The sequence below is a fragment of the Odocoileus virginianus genome, chromosome 19, assembly GCF_023699985.2.
Source record: "Odocoileus virginianus isolate 20LAN1187 ecotype Illinois chromosome 19, Ovbor_1.2, whole genome shotgun sequence".
In the NCBI taxonomy this organism is placed as follows: Eukaryota; Metazoa; Chordata; class Mammalia; order Artiodactyla; family Cervidae; genus Odocoileus; species Odocoileus virginianus.
This window is the reverse complement of record NC_069692.1, coordinates 6,701,135-6,723,778: the sequence shown is the minus strand read 5'-3', so window position 1 is coordinate 6,723,778 and position 22,644 is coordinate 6,701,135. Positions and strand designations below refer to the sequence as shown.

At 35.6% G+C, this 22,644-nt stretch overlaps 1 protein-coding gene across 3 annotated transcripts in view; it reads right to left on the bottom strand.

The window, feature by feature from the left end:
- The window catches only part of BCKDHB (branched chain keto acid dehydrogenase E1 subunit beta), a 271,343-nt gene that overhangs the window by 60,483 nt on the left and 188,216 nt on the right, over window positions 1–22,644 (bottom strand). For 2 of the 3 annotated variants that reach the window (XM_070449827.1, XM_020899358.2), the window contains exon 9: window positions 7,474–7,560. The exons of the other annotated variant lie outside the window; for it this stretch is intronic. In XM_070449827.1, the coding sequence (XP_070305928.1) occupies window positions 7,474–7,560 (87 nt within the window). The remainder of the gene's footprint in view (window positions 1–7,473; window positions 7,561–22,644) is intronic. 3 annotated transcript variants of the gene reach the window in all.

The following is a 22,644-nucleotide window of genomic DNA, read 5'->3' as shown; positions in this document are numbered from 1 at the left end:
TAAGAAAATGATTACTTAGTCCTATCCTATATGTTAGAATCTCTTTGGAGCTTCCGAGACACACTTCCCTTCCTCATCCCAAATCATACAAGTCTAAAATGAATGCATCATCTCCCACAGGTGATATGCTTAAACCTGTTTTTAATGACATTCCCTGACTCAGTAAAAGGGCACCTCCATTCAAAATTCACCCAAACTAGAAATCAAGCTAAGTCTTCCCTGCTCAACTCCTCCTTAATCAGTCAGCAAGACTCTTTCACACTCTCCTCCTCTCTCTAAAATTCACCTTTTCCTCCAACCTCACTTCTATGTCCTTGTTTCAGAAGACCCTTAAATCCCTCATCTAAATTACCCAAATAGGTTCCTAATCAATCTCTGTGACTTCCTGTCTCACCCCTCCCAATGCATCCTCAACATAAAATGCCGGAGGTTTCTCTAAATGGTAAATCTGTCTGTGTTAACCTCCTGCTTAAAACCCTTTAGTTACACTCCTTTACCTTAACTAATGATAATTGTGACCATTGCTCTTTGAATTTGTAATAACTTCCTTTTTTTCAGGGAGTTTATAAGGTGTATTTTACATACATATATGATGTATTTAAACTGGAATTTGTATCTATGTCTGGTTCTACTCTGTCATGTCTATTTCCTCTACACAAAAACAAACTGCTTAGTATTACATGTAAGATTTTCCCACTTACCTATTGATCCTTACTTCATGCTACAAACATCACATTCTACATTTCAGTCATATCAAAACCATTTTAATCTCTTTATCAAATATTTCCCTGCCTCTTTATTTATATTGTTCCTTCTGCCTAAATCCTCACCCATGTTCACTTCTCCAAGTTAACTTAGCTATCACATCTGAATTAGGTGATCAAGTATTTTATAATCCCCGCATAGTCTTCTGAATATTTCTCTATCCTAATATGTACCACAGTATAATTATCTGTTTAGTGTCTATTTCTTCAACTGAATGTTAAGTGTCTGTAAAACAGGGACTCTATTTCTTGAATGAAAGGTCCAAATTAAGGATATGCTCAGAGGATTCAGTAAAGGCTGATAGCAAAACTTATCATTCAGGAAATGCCTAGCAGGCCACTGTGATTGAAATAGGAGGGAGGGGGATAGGGCACAACCTTTAAAAGAATGATATAGCTATAGGATATGACAAAGACCTAGCTGGTTAGAGTCAACGAGGTTCAAGACGGTGGAAGATTCGACTTCTAGTAAACCTTGAGCCTCATTGTATGCTCATTGTAATACAATAGCATAAGCTTACAATAGCATAAGCTAAGTGACATACTCACCAGCACCATGCCAATTCTGAGACTAATCATAGAAGGCCAAAAATTGGGCAGTGGCCCAATTTCCTGAAATCCCCGCCCTCGTCCCCAAAATAATTGGGATAATCCTCCCACTCACTAGCCTATGAAATTACCCAGCCCATAAAAACTAACCCACCATATTTCAGGCTCTCTCTCCTTCTGAGAAGGCCCACATTCTGACTGTGGGGTGTGTTTCCCCCAAGATGTTTCACCTGCCAGATGGCCCACATTCTGTGGAGTGTGTTCTCTCTAAATAAATCCACTTTTTACCTATGACTTTGTCTCTCACTAAATTCTTTCTGTGATGAGACATGACGAACTTCAAATTCACCAGCAACATTATCAGTGTGGTACCAGAACCATAAAAGGATGTGAGAAATAACACTGCAAAACGTTGGTTGGGACAGATAAGGATTGTGACCTAAAGATCTTATTCCTATAACCACAGAACTTCTACTAGAGGTTTTCAAACAGATGAGGGACAACCTTTGATGTATGTGTTAAGAAAATAATGCATAGTAAAGCGATACAATGTGAGAGGCTTAGGCACGTGATAAGAAGACAATTTAATAGGCCCAGAAAGAGTTGAGAGAAACAGAATTCATTTTGAGATAAGCTGATTTCCAGAAACTGGCAGATATCCATATGCCGATGTCTACCTTTTCGCCTTGTCTCATGTTAAAATCTTTCCACATAAACCATTTTATCATACAAATTTCTTATCCTTACCAAAATCAGCATGAAGCTGGGATTTTCAGTCTAAGGCCCCACAGGCAGAGTCAATCATGACGGTTTCAGATTTGAAGCTTCACAAATGGTTGAGGTTGCCCAGGGGAGAATGGGGAGAGGAAAAAGAGGCCTGATGGGAGAAGCCTGGCCACGTGGACACTGAGGAGCAAAGGAGAGACACCGAAGGAGACACGGTGTGGGCAGGGCAAGGGGGAAGACCCACAGCAAAACAGGCGCTTAACCTCTAATGGTGATACAGCAGCTCCACCCATAATGCATCCCCAGAAAGACTGTCTTTGGTTCATATTTATGACCACAGAAGCTGTTTACTGAACATTCAACAGGCTTCAGGGCAAAGTTCCATTTTAAGAAGGTCATCGCGTATCTGAGTACTATTCTGATAATTTGGCTCCATCTAGATAGACGTTAGTACATAAGTACACTTTCCCTGATTGCTATTTTTGTTGTTGGCCAATGCTTTGAATCACTCATAGAAAAAGAACATTAATTAGATTATGAAATTGTAGTTAACTGTTCATCCGATTACTGCCTTGATAGTTGTCTCTGATGACTCTTTATCAACACAGTAATTTTATTTCAACATATTTTTCACAATGGTAAAAAACTCAAGATCATTTAGGATGTTTTCCCTCTTCTTCAGATTGATGTTTTTAAGCCAGAGGGTTAGTAAATTTGATGGTAATAATAAGTTTATAAGAAAAAAATATCTTTCTGCATAATCCTTTCTAACATGAAACAGTGAGAAAGACAAAATTCTTTACTTGAAAATTATGAAAGATTCCTTTTACGTGGGCTAATGTAAACCCTATGAAAGCCCTCTCAAACTTTTAGAATACGATTACCTTAAAAACATATGTCTGTATGCACAATTTCTGGGTTCTCATCCTAGGAACAGAGACTGAACAGAAAGGATGGAACAATGGTATGGAAATTCACCATCCTCTCCAACTGGACTCTTTATTGCAGACTTATTGCTTCCATGTGTTAAAAAAAAAAATAAAAATTCAATCTTTAAGCCAGCCCCAATCCCTAAAATTTTTGGCACTCTTATTAAGCACTAAATCCAGAGATGAAAAAAAAAATGTATTATTATCCCAAGCTTATCTGAGTCAAGATTTAGTTGATCATTATGGGAATGTATTAGAAATTAATAATAAAGTTGGTTTCTACAAGGTTTAAAGAAAGTACACTATTTAAAACTACTAAAATACCAGAAATTATTTAGTCTTTAAATATTGATAAATAATGCCTATTCTGAATATTGTATTCTAGGATATATGATACATATAAATTGGGGGAAATATTTAAATGAATTTGAAGTTAACATTTTCTGCACAGTAAAATTTGTGTGTGTTTTTTTTTAACCTGTGATTACATAAAGCTGAGGAATAGAAACATCACATCAAATTAAGTCATAATTTTCCAAAACAACACAATCTTCGCTCAGACTCCACAATGAGGTCAATGAATTAGCTAAACTCTGTTATCTCTGTGCTTTTCCACAAATCAGGGTACAGAATGGAACGTGTAACTCCCTAAAAGAAGCTCTCCTCCAAGTTACGGTATGTGTCAAAGGAAAGAAGGGGAAAGTTCCCTCACCCCAAAGTGAGAACAGATGGGAATGTAAAGTTAGATGGGAAGAGACAGTGAAGTTTAGATGACCGACCCAGAAATTGTCCCCTGAGGGAACCAGATAGACCAGACCTCACTCAGCTTGTTCTGCCCCTCAGTTAACTTCCAAATTAATCCAGTAGGAATGCAAAGGAGTGCTCAGCTTTGATGGATTGGTTTTGATTTTTCTAAGCATTTACATGAATTTTATGAAGAAACTACTGAGAAATATAAGGTTCAAATGTTAGGTTTAATTAATACAAAGTAGTCTCCTAAACACTTTTGTGACTTTAACATTACTCCCAACTGAGACTGGTAATGATGAATATTTATTGAAATAATAAAATAAATGGCTTTAGGAAAAAGAGGCAATGGGCATAAGAAAATCTGTGTACACTGAACTCCTTGTACGATAGAAGAACCATCTGCTATAAATTGAAAAGTTATGTAAATAAAATATGGACATATTTTATATTCATTCTTTTCATATTTTATCAGTTTAACTAAAAATCATCAGAAGGAAAGCCAAAAATACTTCCCATACTTGCAAAAAAGTTCCTTTACTTGACATTCAATATTATACAACGTGATATAATTTTTCCATCAAAAAATAATTATAAACTTAAAGAAATATTGTCTAAAATGCTGTATTCTCTTCAAGATTTTTAACTTTTAATATGGGAAATAATTTAAAATTTGAGGAAAATAGAAGATGGTGATCTCGGTTTTGAATTTAAAGCAATAGTTGTGTTGTTAATACTCATTCTCTCAAAATATTACATTTTTAAGAGCAATTTTGCAAGATTAAGCATGAGTTCTTAAAGAACTACCAAATATCTTCCACAAAACAATGCTTGGGGAGTACATTTTGTTTGTGTTTGTTCACTTTTACATAAAATTTAAATTTTTTGATACAACGAGAATAACTCAGCATTTTAATCCTTAGTGCTCACATGTACAGATCACTCTCATCCCTAATTTCGAACTTCTTTTCTAGGACGACAATGAAAAGTTCTCTATGTACCTTTTCCCTGCGTCTCAGAAAATTGCTTTCAAAATCTTAACCCTGCTTTATCTTTTTTAACCTTACAAAGTATACACAACAAAAAGAAATAGAGAAGCATGAACTGTTCCAAGTGGTGAAAGCAGCTGCACCTCACACTTAAGTGATTTCAGTTTAAACAAACCCAGGCACTGGGTAATGTGATACAGGCTTCACTTACAACAGGGAATGTGACGGATCTTCCGTAAAGATGCTCAATACGATAAGCTGCATTTATTTGAATATGTGCATGAAACGATTACTGAAGAGTAGATTATATTATTCAGATTACTCTACACTATATGCAGACATTATCACCAAAAGTTTTTTTTAAAACCCTCTCAACGTGTTTAGCATTTCTTTTCTTCCTAGTCAATACACAAAAGCCACAACAGGCAGACTATTCAGAGATACTATGCCGATTATATTTTGCTAAAATTCACTTTCTACCCTTTGCATTTGTACAAGTAATATCTGAATTAGTCAAAAACAACTGTGAACATTTTCTAAATCTTTTTAGTATTAGTAAATTCAAATTCTAATTCCCCAAAACATCAAACGAAGATCCCTCTACAGATTTTACATTGTTGCCTTAAATCATTTTGTGGTTAGTTGGTGGAAAGGTTCTCACATGGGAAACAGAGAACATTTTATAATGAATCCAAAACTTCTATCTTCCTCTGTGGGTGGTGGGTACTTTGAATAAAGAGTGAGCACTCAACATTTACTCAAGATTCCTATCCTAGACCCAAATGTTCGACTTAATTTTAAAATTGGTTCAACCACTCATCTGTTAAAGGAATACAGTTGGTGTGGCTTCAAAATTTCTCAGACCTCAGACACTCAGGATCAGTGGGCATTTTGGGAGTCTGAGTATTACAAGGTATTGTCTTTGTTTTGGTGTCTTCATATTATGATAAAAAATATGACCATATTCTGGATCATCTCTCTCACAAACTTGACTGATTATTATCATATAACTTCAGGATCTGATTTTGATACAGTGTTTATGACCTTGGTGTTAACTTCTTACACTGACTATATGTAGCTCATAATATGATACTCCTCAAACTAGAATTCACTGGTTTACTCTTGGAGCCCAAGAGACAATTTTCCTTCTATATAAGTCCACATATTTTTCAAGACCAGTAGACACTAGACTAGATAATCTTTCTAATTCTTTTCCACACTGAAACATATGCTACATTCTATTTCAGCTTATAACAATTAATGGAATTCAAATTTTAAAAGAATACTTAGAGAAACCAGATTTTAGTTGTAATTTCTAAATTTTATGTTCTACTTATTTTCCTTTTACCTTTAAATGGTAGTGAAATTTTTGAGATAACAGTAAGATGATATTCAGTGGGCAAAATGAAACAAGGCTGTCAGATAGAGGTTCCATTAGCAACAGCCAATTCCTCTCATTCAAATGGATTTAGTGGACCACGTATTAAGTAGGAATCAGAAAATCCTAGTTTCTTTTTCCAGTTTGCCTTTGACTTGAAATGGAATCTTGGTGTTAGTGATTCATTCTTGCAAGCCCCTTTTTTTTTCTTTCCAAAGATAGTGCATTACATTACTCATGAATAAAACGTACAGTACATACCAGGTATTTGTATTACATAATGATAAGCAATATGCTTCAAACTGTCATCTCTATGAAAAAGAAAAAAATCTACAAAACTCAAATATTTTCTTAAGTTTGTTAATGATAATATATACAATATGTAAAAATAACAGCATAATTTTTATCATAATTATGAATTATTTTGATCTAGTTTTAAAAATATTTATGCTTAAATTTGATTCATCTAATTTTAAAATATTTATAACAGTGTCAATTCATATTTAAAGATATTTTATTGGTAGAAATGATCAAGGTTCATATCTCATAATTTCATATCAAGGTTTTAAAACTTATACTCTTAAAAGAATTTTCCATGTATATGTATCTCAACAATAGAATTATCTGACCACCAGTAAGGTAAAATGTTTTCCAGCTACAAAGATACTCTAACTTTAAAATTCATGCAAATTTCCACTTAAAATATAGTTATTTAATTTTTTATTTTAAAAAATTATAAAAGATGAAACATTTAGATAATCTTACTCATATCTGTAATATAAATGTGAATGAAAGTTTCAAATAAAAATCCTCTAAAGAGGTCTGTAGAATTTTTTCCTGATAATCAGCATCTAAATAATACTTTTTAAAAAGAGGTGCTTTTAAACCATTTCAAAAGTGTTCAATAGCATAATGTAATGCTGTTAATCAAATTAATAAATTAATTATTGACTGTAAAATTATTTGCTGAATTTAAATTGCTGACTTTTGACAGATTCATTTTTTTTTTGTAAGGTGAAGGCTATTAAAACCAATCTTATAAACCATTTCCTGATTAGCTTTATCATGAAAAGTTCTATCAAAAGAGAAACATCACATTGAAATTTAAGAGTTTGCTTTTCCTGTTATCCTAGCAAACATAGCTTACATGAGTTTCTTAAGATTATTTCAAACTTCCTTCTTCCTATTAAGGAATTTTTCAGCTTTTAAGATTTCTTTTTAAGAAGATGTAATCAGACCATTATCTGAAGGACAGTGAACTGGAGTCAAACACAAAAATGTACATTTCTAAACAGTGCATTCTTTTACATATTGTGATAAGTAATTTTGTTCTTGGAATAGACATATGCAATTGTACAAATGCTTACATCAGTGCCAAAAAGTTACTCTACCTGAACCGTTGAGCTGATCTCGGAGGCAAAGCCGCCCGTCAAAGGAGCCTCGTGACTTACTAGCAGTCGCCCTGTTTTGATCACAGACTGAAAGAGAAAAGGAAGTCTGAAACTGAAGAGAACACATATTTCAAGTATACAATGGTAGTTTTAAGTAATAAAAATAAATTATTTATATCCAATAAGCAATTTAAAATTAGCATTTCAATTTTATGCCAAATAACTTGTAACTCCCTTTCAACCAGACAGTTGTTTGATTTTTGCACTGCTAAAAAAGTTTTCAGTAGTTTATAATCCTAGGGCAAAAGAAAAATGAGATTTGTAATTCTATGTATGTCATTAAAAATGTACTCCATTATATTTTTGTGTTATAAATTGAATTATTGTATTTCACATTTTCCTATCTGAGTATCATTTCTTTTCATAATGTGACTTTAAGAATGAAAGTGTCTTTTTGTCCATTTGGGAATATATGTGCACATATATAAGTAGTCTTAGGACATTTTTGTGTGGGTGCTGAAAAGGAAAACATAAAAATAGCATGTAAAAACTGTCACAAAGGAAAAGCTCAAGCCACTAGACATTAAAGAAAACCGAGCAAGAAGAAATCAGCAGGAAAGTAAAAGGCAATTACAACTCTCCTCGTTCAAGTGCACTGAAATTTGGTTAACGACCACAAGTCCATTTTAAAGTAGAAAATGTCACAGACCATAAGGACATACTCTCAACACTGGATTGGTATGGTTGCTCCCACTGTGCATGACATACTCTGTACAACAATAAATCAAAAAGGAGAGCTATGATATCATAGCAGGAGGCCAGGGTGGCAGAAGGTTAAAAAATATTAAAATCAACAGCAAGTTACTGCTTAAAATATGTTACACAATTACCATATTACAAAGGAGAAGTTGTAACTTCTCCTCTACATTTCCAATCATTTGATATCACCTTCTTTAAATTCTACATTACTATTTTAGGAATATGAAATAAAAATCTTCCAAACAAAAAAGCTTACAGGCAGAGCTCATTTGAGTGCCCTTCACTTTACTGCGCTTTGCATGTAATTGCAGTTTTTACAAACTGAAGTCGGCATTGTCAGATGATGGTTAACATTATTTTTTTAGCAATAAAGTATTTTTTTAATTAAGACAACATACATTTTTTAGACATAATGCTATTACACACTTTATAGACTACAGTGTAGTGTAAACATAATTTTTATATGCATTAGGAAGCCAAAAAATTCATGTCACTCGCTTTATTGCAATATTCACTTTATTTCGGCCGTCTGGAACCGAATCCTCAATATCTCCAAGGAATGCCTGTGTATAAATTAAAAATATTTCCTTCATTCTAGGCAATTAAAGTTTAGAATTTCAAGAGCATGCAGCAGCTTCAGCCTGCAGACGTAAAACTTCAAGATATGGCCAGTAGCCGCGACAAAAATAAGTTACTATATCTACTATGTAAATAGTGACTGAAGAATGTAAAATTTTATGAACACTTTAAAGAACACCATCGCCTACTAATGAAATATTAACCTTGGAATATGTTGGTTTTTGAATTTTATGACTATGATTAATTATGCCAGTGTGAAAGGCACAAATTAAATTTTTAAGCACCTGGTTAGAAATATAAAGCCAAAAATATTTCACAATCAAGAAAAAAAAAATGCATTCTCAAAGTATTTCCTAAAAAGATGTCCTGACTTTAAAGATTGCCTATTCAATAAACAGATTTGACAATCAGACCTTTCTTAAAGCTCTGAAACCCAGAATTCTGCCAACATAAGAGCGTCTAAGAATGATACCGTCAAAATCCATCTCAGCTAGATGATGCAACCTAGCTAAAAGGTAGAAATGAGAAGCATCTATAAAAATGCTGGAATTATGTTCAAACCTCATACAACAGAGCTGGTATTTTTTTATGTGAACTGAGGCTTATCCAACATCAAACGACAAACTTCAGGATTGGCTCAAAAGGCTAATAAGCAGCCAAGGCCAGTGGCCTACCCTTCCTCTAGCCTGCAAAGGGTAGTAGGGATGCTGAGTGCACACAAGTACTCAAGATAGAAGTTTCCAACCTGTGGCATTTATGCAACAGGATGTGTAAGCAGATAAAATCTGCCAACAGGAGAAAAGCTAAATAAACTGAGATACATCAATACAGCAGAGTATTATACAGTCATGAAAAAGACTGAGGACACGCACCAGTGCCTGTGACAAGTCAACTGATAAAACAAGCAAATTGCAGAAGAACATCATCTCATTTTTCTGAAGAACCACCACCTCAATAGTGGGGACACCAGTTAACATAGCTATACACATTGAGCCAACATGTATAAATACTCTTGAAGAATTCATTCCAAACTATCAAAACTTGTTTTTCCTGCAACCTGACAGTGAAGGGATTGTGGGGAAACACTTTTGTTTTTCTTTTTTACTTTATGTGAAAAGTATATTTATGTTATTGAAAATATTCTCAATAAGTCTAAAATAAGTAAAAACAAAAGGAAAGATCTTTTGGACTGACGCTGAAAATAACAAATGCATGTGACATTACAGTCATAATCTCAAAAAAATATTTTTATGTTATCTTAGGAGTACCTTCAGATACAAGGGAACCCTAAGACCCCAAACTCCACCAGCAAAGAGGAACAGTGAAAACATAGGGAGTCAGCCAGACCCGTGCCAGGCTCTGTATGACTAGCTGAATGCCAAGATCATAACCAGCCCATCTCTTGACCTTCAAGCTGGATCCCAGACAAAATGGGAAATCAGCTATTAGCATCAGAGAAGGTGAAGTTCTTCAATACCAATGCAAGTATGTTAGGTAAAAATGCAAGTTCTTGAATCAGGAGTTATGCTGACAGTTCTGAAAATAATTCTAGAAATTTTTAAAACACCAAGACTTAAAGGGTAGACACAAAATGAAATGTTAACAATGCTGTAAATCTATGGAAATTGTCAAAGCACCCAAACCAGTGAGAAAGTGAAGCTACAGCAACAAGAAAGGAGTCATAAATAATAATCAAAATCCCTAAACCACTGATTGTCACAGGGGTTGCTCTGTGTTAGGTGCTGAGTTGAGTCTTTTAATTTATTTAATTATGATAGCACCTAAACTTCATTTCTACCTCTTTAATTCATCTAGTACCTGAAAAGTACTAAAATGTATAAAATAAAATTACATCAAATTCTGAAAAATGCCCAAGTATAGACAAAACATTGATATTTTCAAAAAATTAACATCCATCATAAAAGCCTGAGTCTATAAACAGAATTCCAAGATTTTGTAAGGTCCATAAAGAAGGCTGAGTGCCAAAGAATTGATGCTTTCAAACTGTAGTGCTGGAGAAGGCTCTTGAGAGTCCCTTGGACAGCAAGGAGATCAAATCAGTCAATCCTAAAGGAAATCAACTCTGAATATTCATTGGAAGGACTGATGCTGAAGCCGAGGCTGAAACTGCTTGGCCACGTTATGTAAAGAGCCAGCTCACTGGAAAAGACCCTGATGCTGAGAAAGATAGAAGGCAAAAGGAGAAGGGGGCAGCAGAGGATGAGATGGTTAGACAGCATCACTGGCTCAGTGGACATGAATTTGAGTAGACTCTGGGAAATAGAGGGACAGAAGAGCTTGGAGTGCTGCAGTCCATGGGGTCACAAAGAGTCACACACGACTTAGTGAATGATCATTGAACAAATATAAATTCGACTTGGGATCTGCTTTTTATCATTCATAATTTTAATTTATTAAAATTTCTGAAGATAGCTTCTTTTCTATTTTAGAAACTATTAACACTGTTAGTATTACAATAATGAGATCATTGCAAATATACAAAGTAGAGTGTTACTCTTTCCACGTTTGGTGATTCAACTAGACATTCTGATTAAACTACATCTTCTGTCAACTTAAACAGGCATTCGTTTTCATACATTAAGGCACAATGATATCCAACTGCTGGGAATTTTCTAGCCAAATTTAGCATTCTGACCTACTTAGATAGTAAAAATATGGTACCTTTCAACAGGGATAGCCAGTAACCTTTTAAAAATAAATCACTGTAGATATAAACACTAATAAGGGTTTAATATTCCTTTTCTTGACCAAAAAAAAAAAGTGATATTTCAAGTTTCAAGTTTTCTTCTGAGATAAATGTAATGCTCCACTCGAAAAAAAAATTTAAGAGTTTTTAAACAACTTTTCAATAGGAAAGCTAAACCTATCACAGCCAGGAAAGATCACGTAAGGCTGGATTTTCCAGTATCTGCTTCTTCAGCTTCTTGCCACTGAGACCTGTTCCAGGATCCTGGCCTCAGCCAGAGGGAGCAGTAATGAGTTAGAGATGCTAATGGCACCAGGAAAAACTGAGCCAATTCAAGATGAGGACCCCAAATAACGTGTCAGTGTCCCCTAGTAGTCATACTTTAGTCGCTAAGTCATGTCCAACTCTTGCGACCCGGTCAGGCTCCGCTGTCCATGGGATTCTCCAGGCAAGAATGCTGGAGTGTGTTGCCATTTCCTTCGCCATCAGTGCCCCCTACCGCAAAACGAAAGGGCTTTCCCTGTGAGGGCTGGAGAAATTTGTCAAGAAAACTTAAAAACCAATTCTGAAAGACAAGGAGTGAAACAACCTACGGCCGTCAAGCCTGCCCTGGGTTTCTCCCAGAGATTCTCACTCTTTCTGTCGTCCCCTCCCCCAGGGCATCAACAACAGGGGATCTAAGAGGAGCCACCAAAAGCTTAATGCTGAATGCACAAGGACACTGCAGCTCAGACAGCAAAGAATCTGCCTGCAATGTGGGAGACCTGGGTTCGATCCCTGGGTCGCGAAGATCCTCAGAAGGGAATGGCTACCCACCCACTCCAGTATTTTTGCCTGGAATATTCCACGGACAGAGGAGCCTGGCGGGCTACAGTTCACGGGATTGCAAAGAGTCAGACACAACTCAGCAACTAACACACACACAACCAACAGATCACAGCAACCCTGCTCTGATAGAACCTTCAAGATACCTTGTTCCTAGTTTGGCTGCTACATGACTTTTCCCCATCGTCCATCTTTTGCCCAGACATCACTACTAATGACCACAATGTCAAGTTATCTATGTGGGATACCTAGCCCAAGGCTCAGACTATGGGAGACACTCCAGGAAAGTCAACTAGCTAGAAATTCATTAAAATAATTAAACTATATTAAGCATGTCCTTCTTTAATGTCTTGAAGCTACTGCTTTCTTAGCAAACTCCACTTTTAAGACAGCACAACGGCATACTTCAGCACATCCCAGAACAGTGTCTATACAAAATAACAGACTCTAAATTGAAGACATTTTAATGGAGCTTTAACAATAAGATATCTGTAGTAATAGCAGAGTAGTGAAGTTAAACTCCGTTAAAATGATTGCACAGATTTTGGCTTGCCCAAACACAGGACATATGTTTTAGTGAATGCAGCCTTTAAAGATTTTAACACAATCCAACCAGGAAAACTGTTAAGCTGTCATTCCAGGAGAAAATGATACAGAAAGGCAGACCATTAAGCTTGCATATGCCTGAAAGTGCAACACACATTCAAAAAGCAAAAGTGTATTTTTTTTTTAATCTCTGATTCAAAACCTATAGCAAGATCCTCTTCCTACAAAATAAATCAACAGGAACCTACTGGACCTACACCAAGTTCAGTGGCCTATTCTGATGACTGACAAGATAAAGTAGGAATATTACACTGCATAGGCAATTTACAGCCCTTTTAAACATTTTTTTAATCTGAATATAAAGATAATGAAAAGCAAAAGAAACCTCAGAGCTGGCCTTTACCAGTTCCTTTTGAAATAAAATCTGCTTACAAATACATATGAGCAGAAGTAAGAGACAAGTTGCATCTTTGTTTCATCAATCAAGAGCACGTCCATAACAACTATATAATCTAGGAGCATTAAGGACATGATTTTAATTAGCCCCAAATATCACTAAGATAAATTTTTGAGATGTTTTCTTGTTTAGTAGCCAAGTGCATTTGTCACATTAGCGAAAAAAAAAAACTTCACAAGCAGTCACAGGCTAACAAATGCATTCATACATGCCTAGTAACTACAATTAATCTGCAAGAGTGTCACACACAATCAGACCACTGGCTGATATTCCTCTGGAGAAATACCAGTGCTGAAAGAGAAAGAAGAGCATGAACTCCAGAGAAAGTTCGGAAAAGTCCATTTTGGCAAGGCTGTTAGTAATGGGGCTAGAAAGAGTTTGGTATCATAGGCAATTGGTGTAAACGGAGAAAAACTAAATCCTTAGAGCTTTCTCACCCATGTGGAAAAAGTAGGTAAGGGAGCAAGCGGGGCATAAAGAGAACTGAATAAAGTCAACAGAAGAAGAATGAGCAAATCACTCTGACAAAGGCATGAAGGGCTTGGGAAAATGTCAGACACCCTCACTGGTTCACTCTTGCCTGAGTTATTGGCATCATCGGAGCTGACGAGCCTAGGAAAAAAACACTTTTGCAAAAATTAAAAGCGGATGACTTTCTGAAAGTTACTTCAAAGCATGTCAGACGAACGTGCCGCCGTCACTCAACCTTACCTTCCCAGCTTGTGTCCTCGTAGTCTCTCCAGGCTCCAGGCACGTCAGGCTGCTCACTAGTCCATGACTGTGACCCACGCTTTCCTGCCTCTGACTTTGTTCCCCAAATTCTGGAGGCTAACCCTAACCTAACCCTCTTTCCAGCATCATCTCACACAACCCCTCCCTCCCTGATCCCCCCAGCTAGCTAGGCTTTTCCTTATTTTAAACCCTATGTTACCCTTTTCCTTTTTTTCTGATCATGTTATACACATATTATATATTCTTAAGACTCCCCTGAACAGCAAGGGGATCAAACCAGTCAATTCTAAAGGAAATCAGTCCTGAATATTCATTGGAAGGACTGATGCTGAAGCTGAAGCTCCAATACTTTGGCCACCTGATGCCAAGAGTCGATGCATTGGAAGACCCTGAGGCCAGGAAAGAGTGAGGACAAGAGGAGAAGGGAAGGACAGAGGATGAGATGGTGGGATGGCATCACCGACTCAACGGACGTGGGTTTCAGCAAACTCCGGGAGTTGGTGAAAGACAGGGAAGCATGGAGTGCTGCAGTTCATGGGGTCGCAAAGAGTCAGAGGCGACCGAGCAAGTCAACAACAACAACACTATTATACACCTCCTAGTAATCATTTCCTAACAGAACTTAAGGTGGCCAACAAGGCAAGGATGTTCTGTGAGTCCGAAAACCAGGGCTCAAGGGCAAGAACCAAGCACTAGGTCAAGGCAGCACTCACTGCCATACCTCTCTTAGGAGCATCAGCAGTTTATCTTGCAGGAGAGCCCTGAGTCCATCTGTCCCATTACCCCTTCCAACCACACTCAGAACCATCAATTCAAAGATGGGGACTCTTATTTAAACCTGTGTCTACTACGGAACACAGCACATGACAAAATCTGCATTAAATTGAGCAAACTGTGCCCACTGTATTATTTGGGGACAAATGCATATGTTATTAAAATTAAAAGTTTAAAAAATTACCTAAGCATCTATTTTGTTTCTTCGTGTGGGAATTATTTTTATATATATAGAGAGAGGAGGTGTGTGTATCTCTATAATGTCTCCTCCAGCAAACTCCAAATCACTCAAGAGCACAAAGTTTAGAAGGTATCAAGTATTCTGGACCTAATCACAATATCTAATGTGTGATTATAAATGTGGATACTCAATAAATGTTCTTAATATTGATTTTTTAAAGCATTACAGAGATTTAAATGAATCACTAACAAGTTCCAATTTTCAGTTGCCTTGAAGCTGTTAGGAGGGACTAACCATGCTAAAAGGCATTGAAAGGGAAGTCCTAAAAACTAAGCTCTATTCATCATTCTAATTCTCATTAAAGACTACCCTGGGCTAGCTCTGCCTATTTCTCCTACTCTAGATTGGTTTTAGAATAAGAAGTTAGCAGTACTACATATATTTCTGCTTTTATATACATCTTTTGTAAATGCATGACTGGAAGAACACACAGAACATTTCCTTTCCTTGGTACTGAACATAAATTTTGAACATAAATTTTCTTTCCTGTTGACAAGAGCTCACATACCATGTGAGAAAGGTATTGGACTGGTGGATGTTTATTAGATATGTAGTGAAACATAGGTAAATTTAAGTAAGTATGTCTTAAAAGTTCTTTTGTTTTTCCATTTTCCCCTTTAGCTTCAACAACCACCTACAGGGATCAACATAATTTTTGTGTGTGCCAAAACAAATTCTGAAAGATTGAGGTAGCCATTTCCCATGTTGTTTTCTAATCTTCATTTTTATCACTGCCCTATCTTTTTTCAGTGAGACTTAAAATATTTCCATAAGCTTATAACCAATCTCCACTTCAACTCCATTTCTTTTTATGAAAAGGAGACATTACAACATGTCACTGGAATATTTATTGACCTCCATGTTGTAGAATGTTAGAAAGTTGTTCACAAAGACAATTAAAAGGCCAAGCTGAGGGACCTCATGGTGGTCCAGCAGTTAAGAACCCGCCTGCCAAGGTAGGGGACACGGGTTTGATCCCTGGCCCAGGAAGATTCCACACACACTGGGACGCCTAAGCCTGGCGCCATAGCTACTGAACCTGCCTTTAGAGCCCATGAGCCGTGACTACTAAACTCACATGTCACAGCTACGGAAGCTCATGCACTCTAGAGACCGTGCTTCAACAAGAAGCTCCCACAGTGAGAAGAGCCCACACCACAACTCGGTAGTAGCCACCGCTCCCTGCAACCAGAAGAAGTTCACGCACAGCAACCAAGACCCAGTGTAGCCAAAGACAAAATAAATTAATTTGTTTTATTTTTTTTTTATATATATTTTCAACTTATGATGGATTTATTGAGAGGTAACTCCATTGTAAGTAAAGAAAGACCTGTACTTGGAGCTCCAAGTTGCCATGTGAGAATCTAACTCTTCTGAAGGTTGGCAGGCAGTGAGGATTGTTCTTGTTGGGTGCAGTATCAGAGGGTGAGTTCAGTCTACTATTTTGAAACTCCACTCATTAAATTTTTATTGAACTGGAAAATTAATTTGTTTTAAAAAGCCAAGCTGTAGTTTGACACACAATCAGGGTGTCGTGTCTCCTACAGCTTCTATTCTTAGAGCATCCTTAGCTGTTCCAGGCTTCTCTGAAGTGTGCAATACGTGCGTGCTAAGTCACGTCAGTCATGTCTGAGTCTTTGCAATCCTATGCACTGTAGCCCACCAGGCTCCTCTGTCCATGGGATTCTCCAAGAAAGAATACTGGAGTGGGTTGCCATGCCCTCCTCCAGGTGATCTTCCAGACCAGGTATTGAACCTGAATCTCTTATGTCTCCTGCACTGCCAGATGGGTTCTTTACCGCAAGAGCCACCCATCAAGCCCACTAGCAGGAAACATTCAGAAGTACCATGTAATTAAATCTTACTATAAATTGCTTATATTCTTGTAATACATGAAAAAGTGGTAGTACGATTTCTGTACACACTACTTGGCAAATCAAGAACCTGACTCAGCAATAAAGACCATTGGTAAGGCCATTTCATTACATTTATTATTCACTAATTTAGGGAGCTTACTTTCATTCAAGTAATAACTTGTTACCATGCTATTATATACATATTGAGGGAAGAGGTTGATAATTCACAGACAGCTTATGTACCTAGTTTAGCCTCTAGGTTATGATTATGAGCTGAATGAAAATTCCACATATGGAATTCTATTTGCTTCACCATTTCCACCATTTTTAACTACAGTTCTGTGGCATTAAGCACATTCACAGTACAACCATCACCACCATACAACACCAGAATTTTTTTCAATTTTTTTCCCAATTGCAACTCTGTACACATTAAACAATAACTCCTTATCCTTCCCTTCCCCCAGAACCTAGCAACCACCATGCTACTTTTGTCTGTATGAATTTGTCACTATTCTAGGAACCTCACCTAAGTGGAATCACACAATATTGTCCTTTTGTGACGGGCTTATTTTCCTTAGCATTATGCCTTTAATGGTCATCCATGTTAAAACCTGTGTTAAAATTTCCTTCAGGCTGAATAGTATCCCATTAGAGTTATAAACCATATTTTGTTTATCCATTCAGCTCTCAGACTTTTTTGGCTATTGTAAATAATGCTTCTACAGACATGGGTGTACAAATATCTGTTTGAGTCTCGGCTTTCAGTTCTTTGAGCTATATACCTGGAAGTGGAATTGCTGATCACATGGTAATACTATGTTTAATTTTTAAGGAACAGCCATACTGGTTTCCACAGCAGTTGTACCATTTTACTTTCCCACCACCAAAGCACAGGGGTTCTGATTATTCTACATCCTCACCAACACTTGTTTTTGGTTTTTTACTTTTTTGATAGTAGCCATCCTAATGGGTATGGGTTGTTAGCTCACTGTGGTTTTGAATTGCATCTTCCTAATGGTAAGTGATGTCTAATAATCAATCATTTTTAAAAATCGTTTTAATTGTTGAATCAGGCTGTTTGATTTTTATTGTTGATACAGATAGTGTTTTCTAAGTGCTTAATGCATCGAATTTCTTAAATTGGTCCCTTCTGGGGACCAGAAATAAAATCTTCTCAGAATATGATATACCCTATGGAAAAAAATATATAAGCAAACTCAATTGTTCACTATGTCTTTTCTGAAAAAGCATTATATCTGGTTTCCTCATCAACCTCTATTTTGAAACATACACAAGGACATCTTTTCCTAAGATGATTTATGTCACATAAATCCTTTGCCCAGTTGATTATCTAAGATAGCACTCCTCTCCTGAAAAATCTTCAGTGGTAAGACAGCTAATTGGAATTACAAAGATAACTTGTAATCAGTAATGGGACCTTGGTAATCACCATTCAAGGGAACAACAGAGTCTAGTTACATATTATATAAGCTCAGAGTCCCATCTCTTTGCTCCATATTCTTCCAGTAACTAGAAGATAGGATAATGTCAACCAAGACAGTTTTAAACATTGGTACAAACCAGAAAATCACTATCATCATCATATTTGAGTATTACACACAATTTCCCAAATATCTTTTAATGTTGTATAAGTTCCAAAGGTCACTGGTTCATGTCAAAGACGATTTATTGAGCCACGCACATGTGCCAATACTAGGAAAACACAGATGAGTTAACACAGGTCCCTACAGGATTGTAAGACGGGTTGTCACAATGTCCTAGAATGAAACATTCTCAATAAAGAAAGAAATTAATTTAAAGGTTGTTAAGACAGAACATGAGAATTAATAATTAAGTTATCTTTGGTGAAAATAAATTTTTTTACATTTTAAATTTCAACCCCTAAGGTCTTTTTAAAAATAATACTGAAAAAATGAATTTTTCTTTCTTAATATAAACAATTACTAATACTCTTTCCCTTTCTATTCCTAAGTCTCCATCTGGCAAGCTTTGCTCAAGTGTTGACGACAGAGGGAAATACTATGTCTGGCCATCATGAGTCTTAAGGGTAGAGACTGACATCATCCCCTGAGTTCCCAGCATACCATGACTAAAAAAGTGGCCCTAACCAAAACCAAGATTGTCAGCCAGTTACATTTTACACTGCTGTTTTAGGCATGTATCAAGGGTACAATTTTCCCTGAATCCATCTGGTTGTCTACTAAGGTACTACTTCTCTAAGGAATGATCAAAAGTATAAACACTGCTACACTCTGCATCACCATGGATAAATGCTTTTATTTTCTAAAACCTGGCCCAAAGCTGTTGGACTAAATGGATGTTTAGTCCATTACGAAACAAAACTCATGTGTAGCTCATAATACATGGGCAAAGCTTAAAATCTTTTGGGTCTTTTTTATGACTCAAAAAGGTGGTAAAGGAAAATTCATACAATATTTCAGCAAAAGTTATACATCTATTTTGAGTATCTATAACTAAGATGGTGCAGAGAGATATAAAAGTACATAAATTTCATACTTTCCTTTTAACCAACATGATAGGGAGAAATTATTTCTATGACAGGTGGATTCAGGAAAATAATTCCTTTAGCAGAAATAATAATATCTGTCTACAAAACATTCATTAATTACTCAATAGAGTAGCTGAGGGGCAGAGAGGCATAGAAATCTCCAGGTCAAGAATTATAGCATCAAATTTCAATACTGATGGAATATGCATAAGAAGCTAAGGTGCAATAATAATAGTTGTCCAGAAATACAATTCAATATCTAAAAATAAATTTACACCTAGACTTAAGCCTTTTTTTCAGGGAAATAATTCTGAAATTTTCTTTATTTTCTTTCCTTGTAAACTACAAAAATACTAATAATCCACTCCTGTTGGATTTACAAATCTCTATTCTGCAACTCTTTTATTGACAAGAACTAATAAAATAGAATAAGATGATCATGGCCATGATACCACAAAAAGTGAGAAATACCTATTATAACAGGCTGTAAATGATTTTTCACAAAAAAAAAAGAAACATTTTTTGAAGAGTAATCCAAGATTTTATGCTTGGTAACTTACTTTATCATAAGTTCATCATTTTGCTTATCCTCTGATATCACTAATCATCAGGGAAATGCAAATCAAAATCACCATGAGATAGCACCCATACCTGTCAGACTGGCTACTTATCAAAAAGAATACAAATAACAAACACTGGCAAGAATGAGGAGAAAAGGGAACCCTCTACACTGGTGGTGGGAATGTAAGTTGGTGCAGCCACTGTGGAAAACAGTATAGAGGGTTCTCAAAAACCCATAAATAGAACTGCCATGTGATTCAGCAATTCCACTCTTGGTATATGTCCAAAATACACAGAAACACTGATTTGAAAAGATACAGGAACCCCAATATGTATAGCAACATTATTAACAATTGCCAAGATATGGAAGCACCCTAAGTGTCCTTCAACAGATGAATGGATAAAAAAGCTATGGGGTGTGTGTGTGTGTGTGTGTGTGTGTGTGTGTGTATAATGGAATACAACCTTGCCAAAAAAAAAGAAAAATTTTTTTTTTGCCATTTGTAGCAACCTGGATGGACTTGGAGGGCATTAAGCTAAGTTAAATCAGTCAAAAAGAAAGACAAATAATATATAATATCACTTATATGAAGAATCTAAAAAAATACAACAAACTAGTGAATATAACAAAAAAGAAGCAAGCCTGCAGATATAGAAAACAAATTAGTGGTTAGCAGGGGCATGGAAATACAGGGGCCGGGGAGTGGGGGGTACAAACTACTGACTGTAAGGCTACAAGGATGTATTGTACAATGTGGGGAACAGAGCTAATATTCTGTAGTAAGTGTAAAAGGAGTACAACCTTTAAAAATGATAATGTAAAAATAGAAATTTTTTAAAAAAGAAAAAGGAAAAATATTGAAACACAGTTGTACACCTGAAACTAATATAAATCAACTATATGTCAATCCACATAATTAAATACTACTCTGCAATTTTTTTAAAAACTATTCATTGTAAAGCAATTATACTCCAATAAAAAATTTTTTAAACAGAGTTATTGAGTTAAACAATAATTTGACTATATCTCAAAAGCATTAGGCTAAATGAAAGAAACCAGTCTCAAAATATTAAATACTGCATGATAATAACATTCTCGGGAACTCAGAGTTATAGTGACCATGAACATGTCACTGCTTCCAGAAGTTAGATGTAGATGTGGTTACAAAGAGAATGCCAAAGAAAATTTTTTGAAGTTATGTAAATATTATGTATCATAAAAATATTGGTGATTACAGGAATTAATACATGTGCTAAAACTTATAAAACTATATACTAAGACTATATTCACAAAATGCTTACATAACCAAAAATAAAAGGGAAAATGAACCAGAGAAATACGATTATTATTATAGAAGAGAAAATCATTACTAACTAATGAAAATGTTCCAATGTTATAATAATTTTTTAAAATAAGTTAAGAAAACAAAAATAAAATGGCACCCCATCCATTAAAATCACAAAATAATTTAAATTTTAATGCTGGCAAGCCTATCACAAAATCTTGCTTATATTGCCTGACATAAATCTTGTGAGGAAGACTGGGAATATATTTACCAAAAGCTAATAATGGTCCAGATTCCTAGATAAGCAACATCAGTCCTAAGATTTATCCTCAGAAAAGAATTTTAAAAGTTATAAAATATTGGACATCTTGGTTTTAAAATGACCATGTGCACAGCTATTAGATAAGAAAAAGAAATAAAAGGAATCCAAGTTGAAAAGAAAGTAGTAAAACTATTGCAGTTTGCAGATAACATGACATTGTATATAGAAAATCCCAAAGATGCCAGCAAAAAAACTATTAGAACTAATAAATGAATTCAGTAAAGTTGCAGGATACAAAACTAATACGTAGAAACCTGCTGTGCTTTTATACACTAACAATAAACTACCAGAAAGAGAAACTAAGAAAACAATCCAATTTATAATTGCATCAAAAAGAATAAAATATCTAAGAATAAATCTAACCAAGGAGGTAAAATAACTATACTCAGAAAACTATAAGACACTGATGAAGGAGACTGAAGACAGCACAAACGAAGGAAAGCTATACCATGCTCATGTTTGGGAAGGAGTCTATTGTTAAAATCACCACACTAACCAGGGCAATCTACAGATTCAGTGCAATCACTAACAAAATAACAATGGCGCTTTTCACAGGACTGGAACAAGTAATTTAAAATTTGTATGAAAACACAAATGATCTTGAATAGACAAAATAATCTTGAGAAGAAACAACAAAGCCAGAGATATCAATGATATCACGATATTCCATGATTTCAAACTATACCACAAAACTCCACTAATCAAAACAACATGGTGCTGGCAAAAACAAACAAACAAACAAAATACACATGTAAAAGAAATTGAACTACTGTCTCACACCATATACAAAATTAAACTCAAAATAGATTAAAGACTGAAATACATAAAACTCCTAGAAGAAAATATAGGTAGTATGCTCTTTGGCATCAGTCCTAGCAATATTTTTTTGGATATGTCTCCTTAGGCAAATGAAACAAAGCACAAATCAAAAAATGGTACTACATCCAACGAAAAAGCTTTTGCACAGCAAAGGAAACTATCAACAAAACAAAA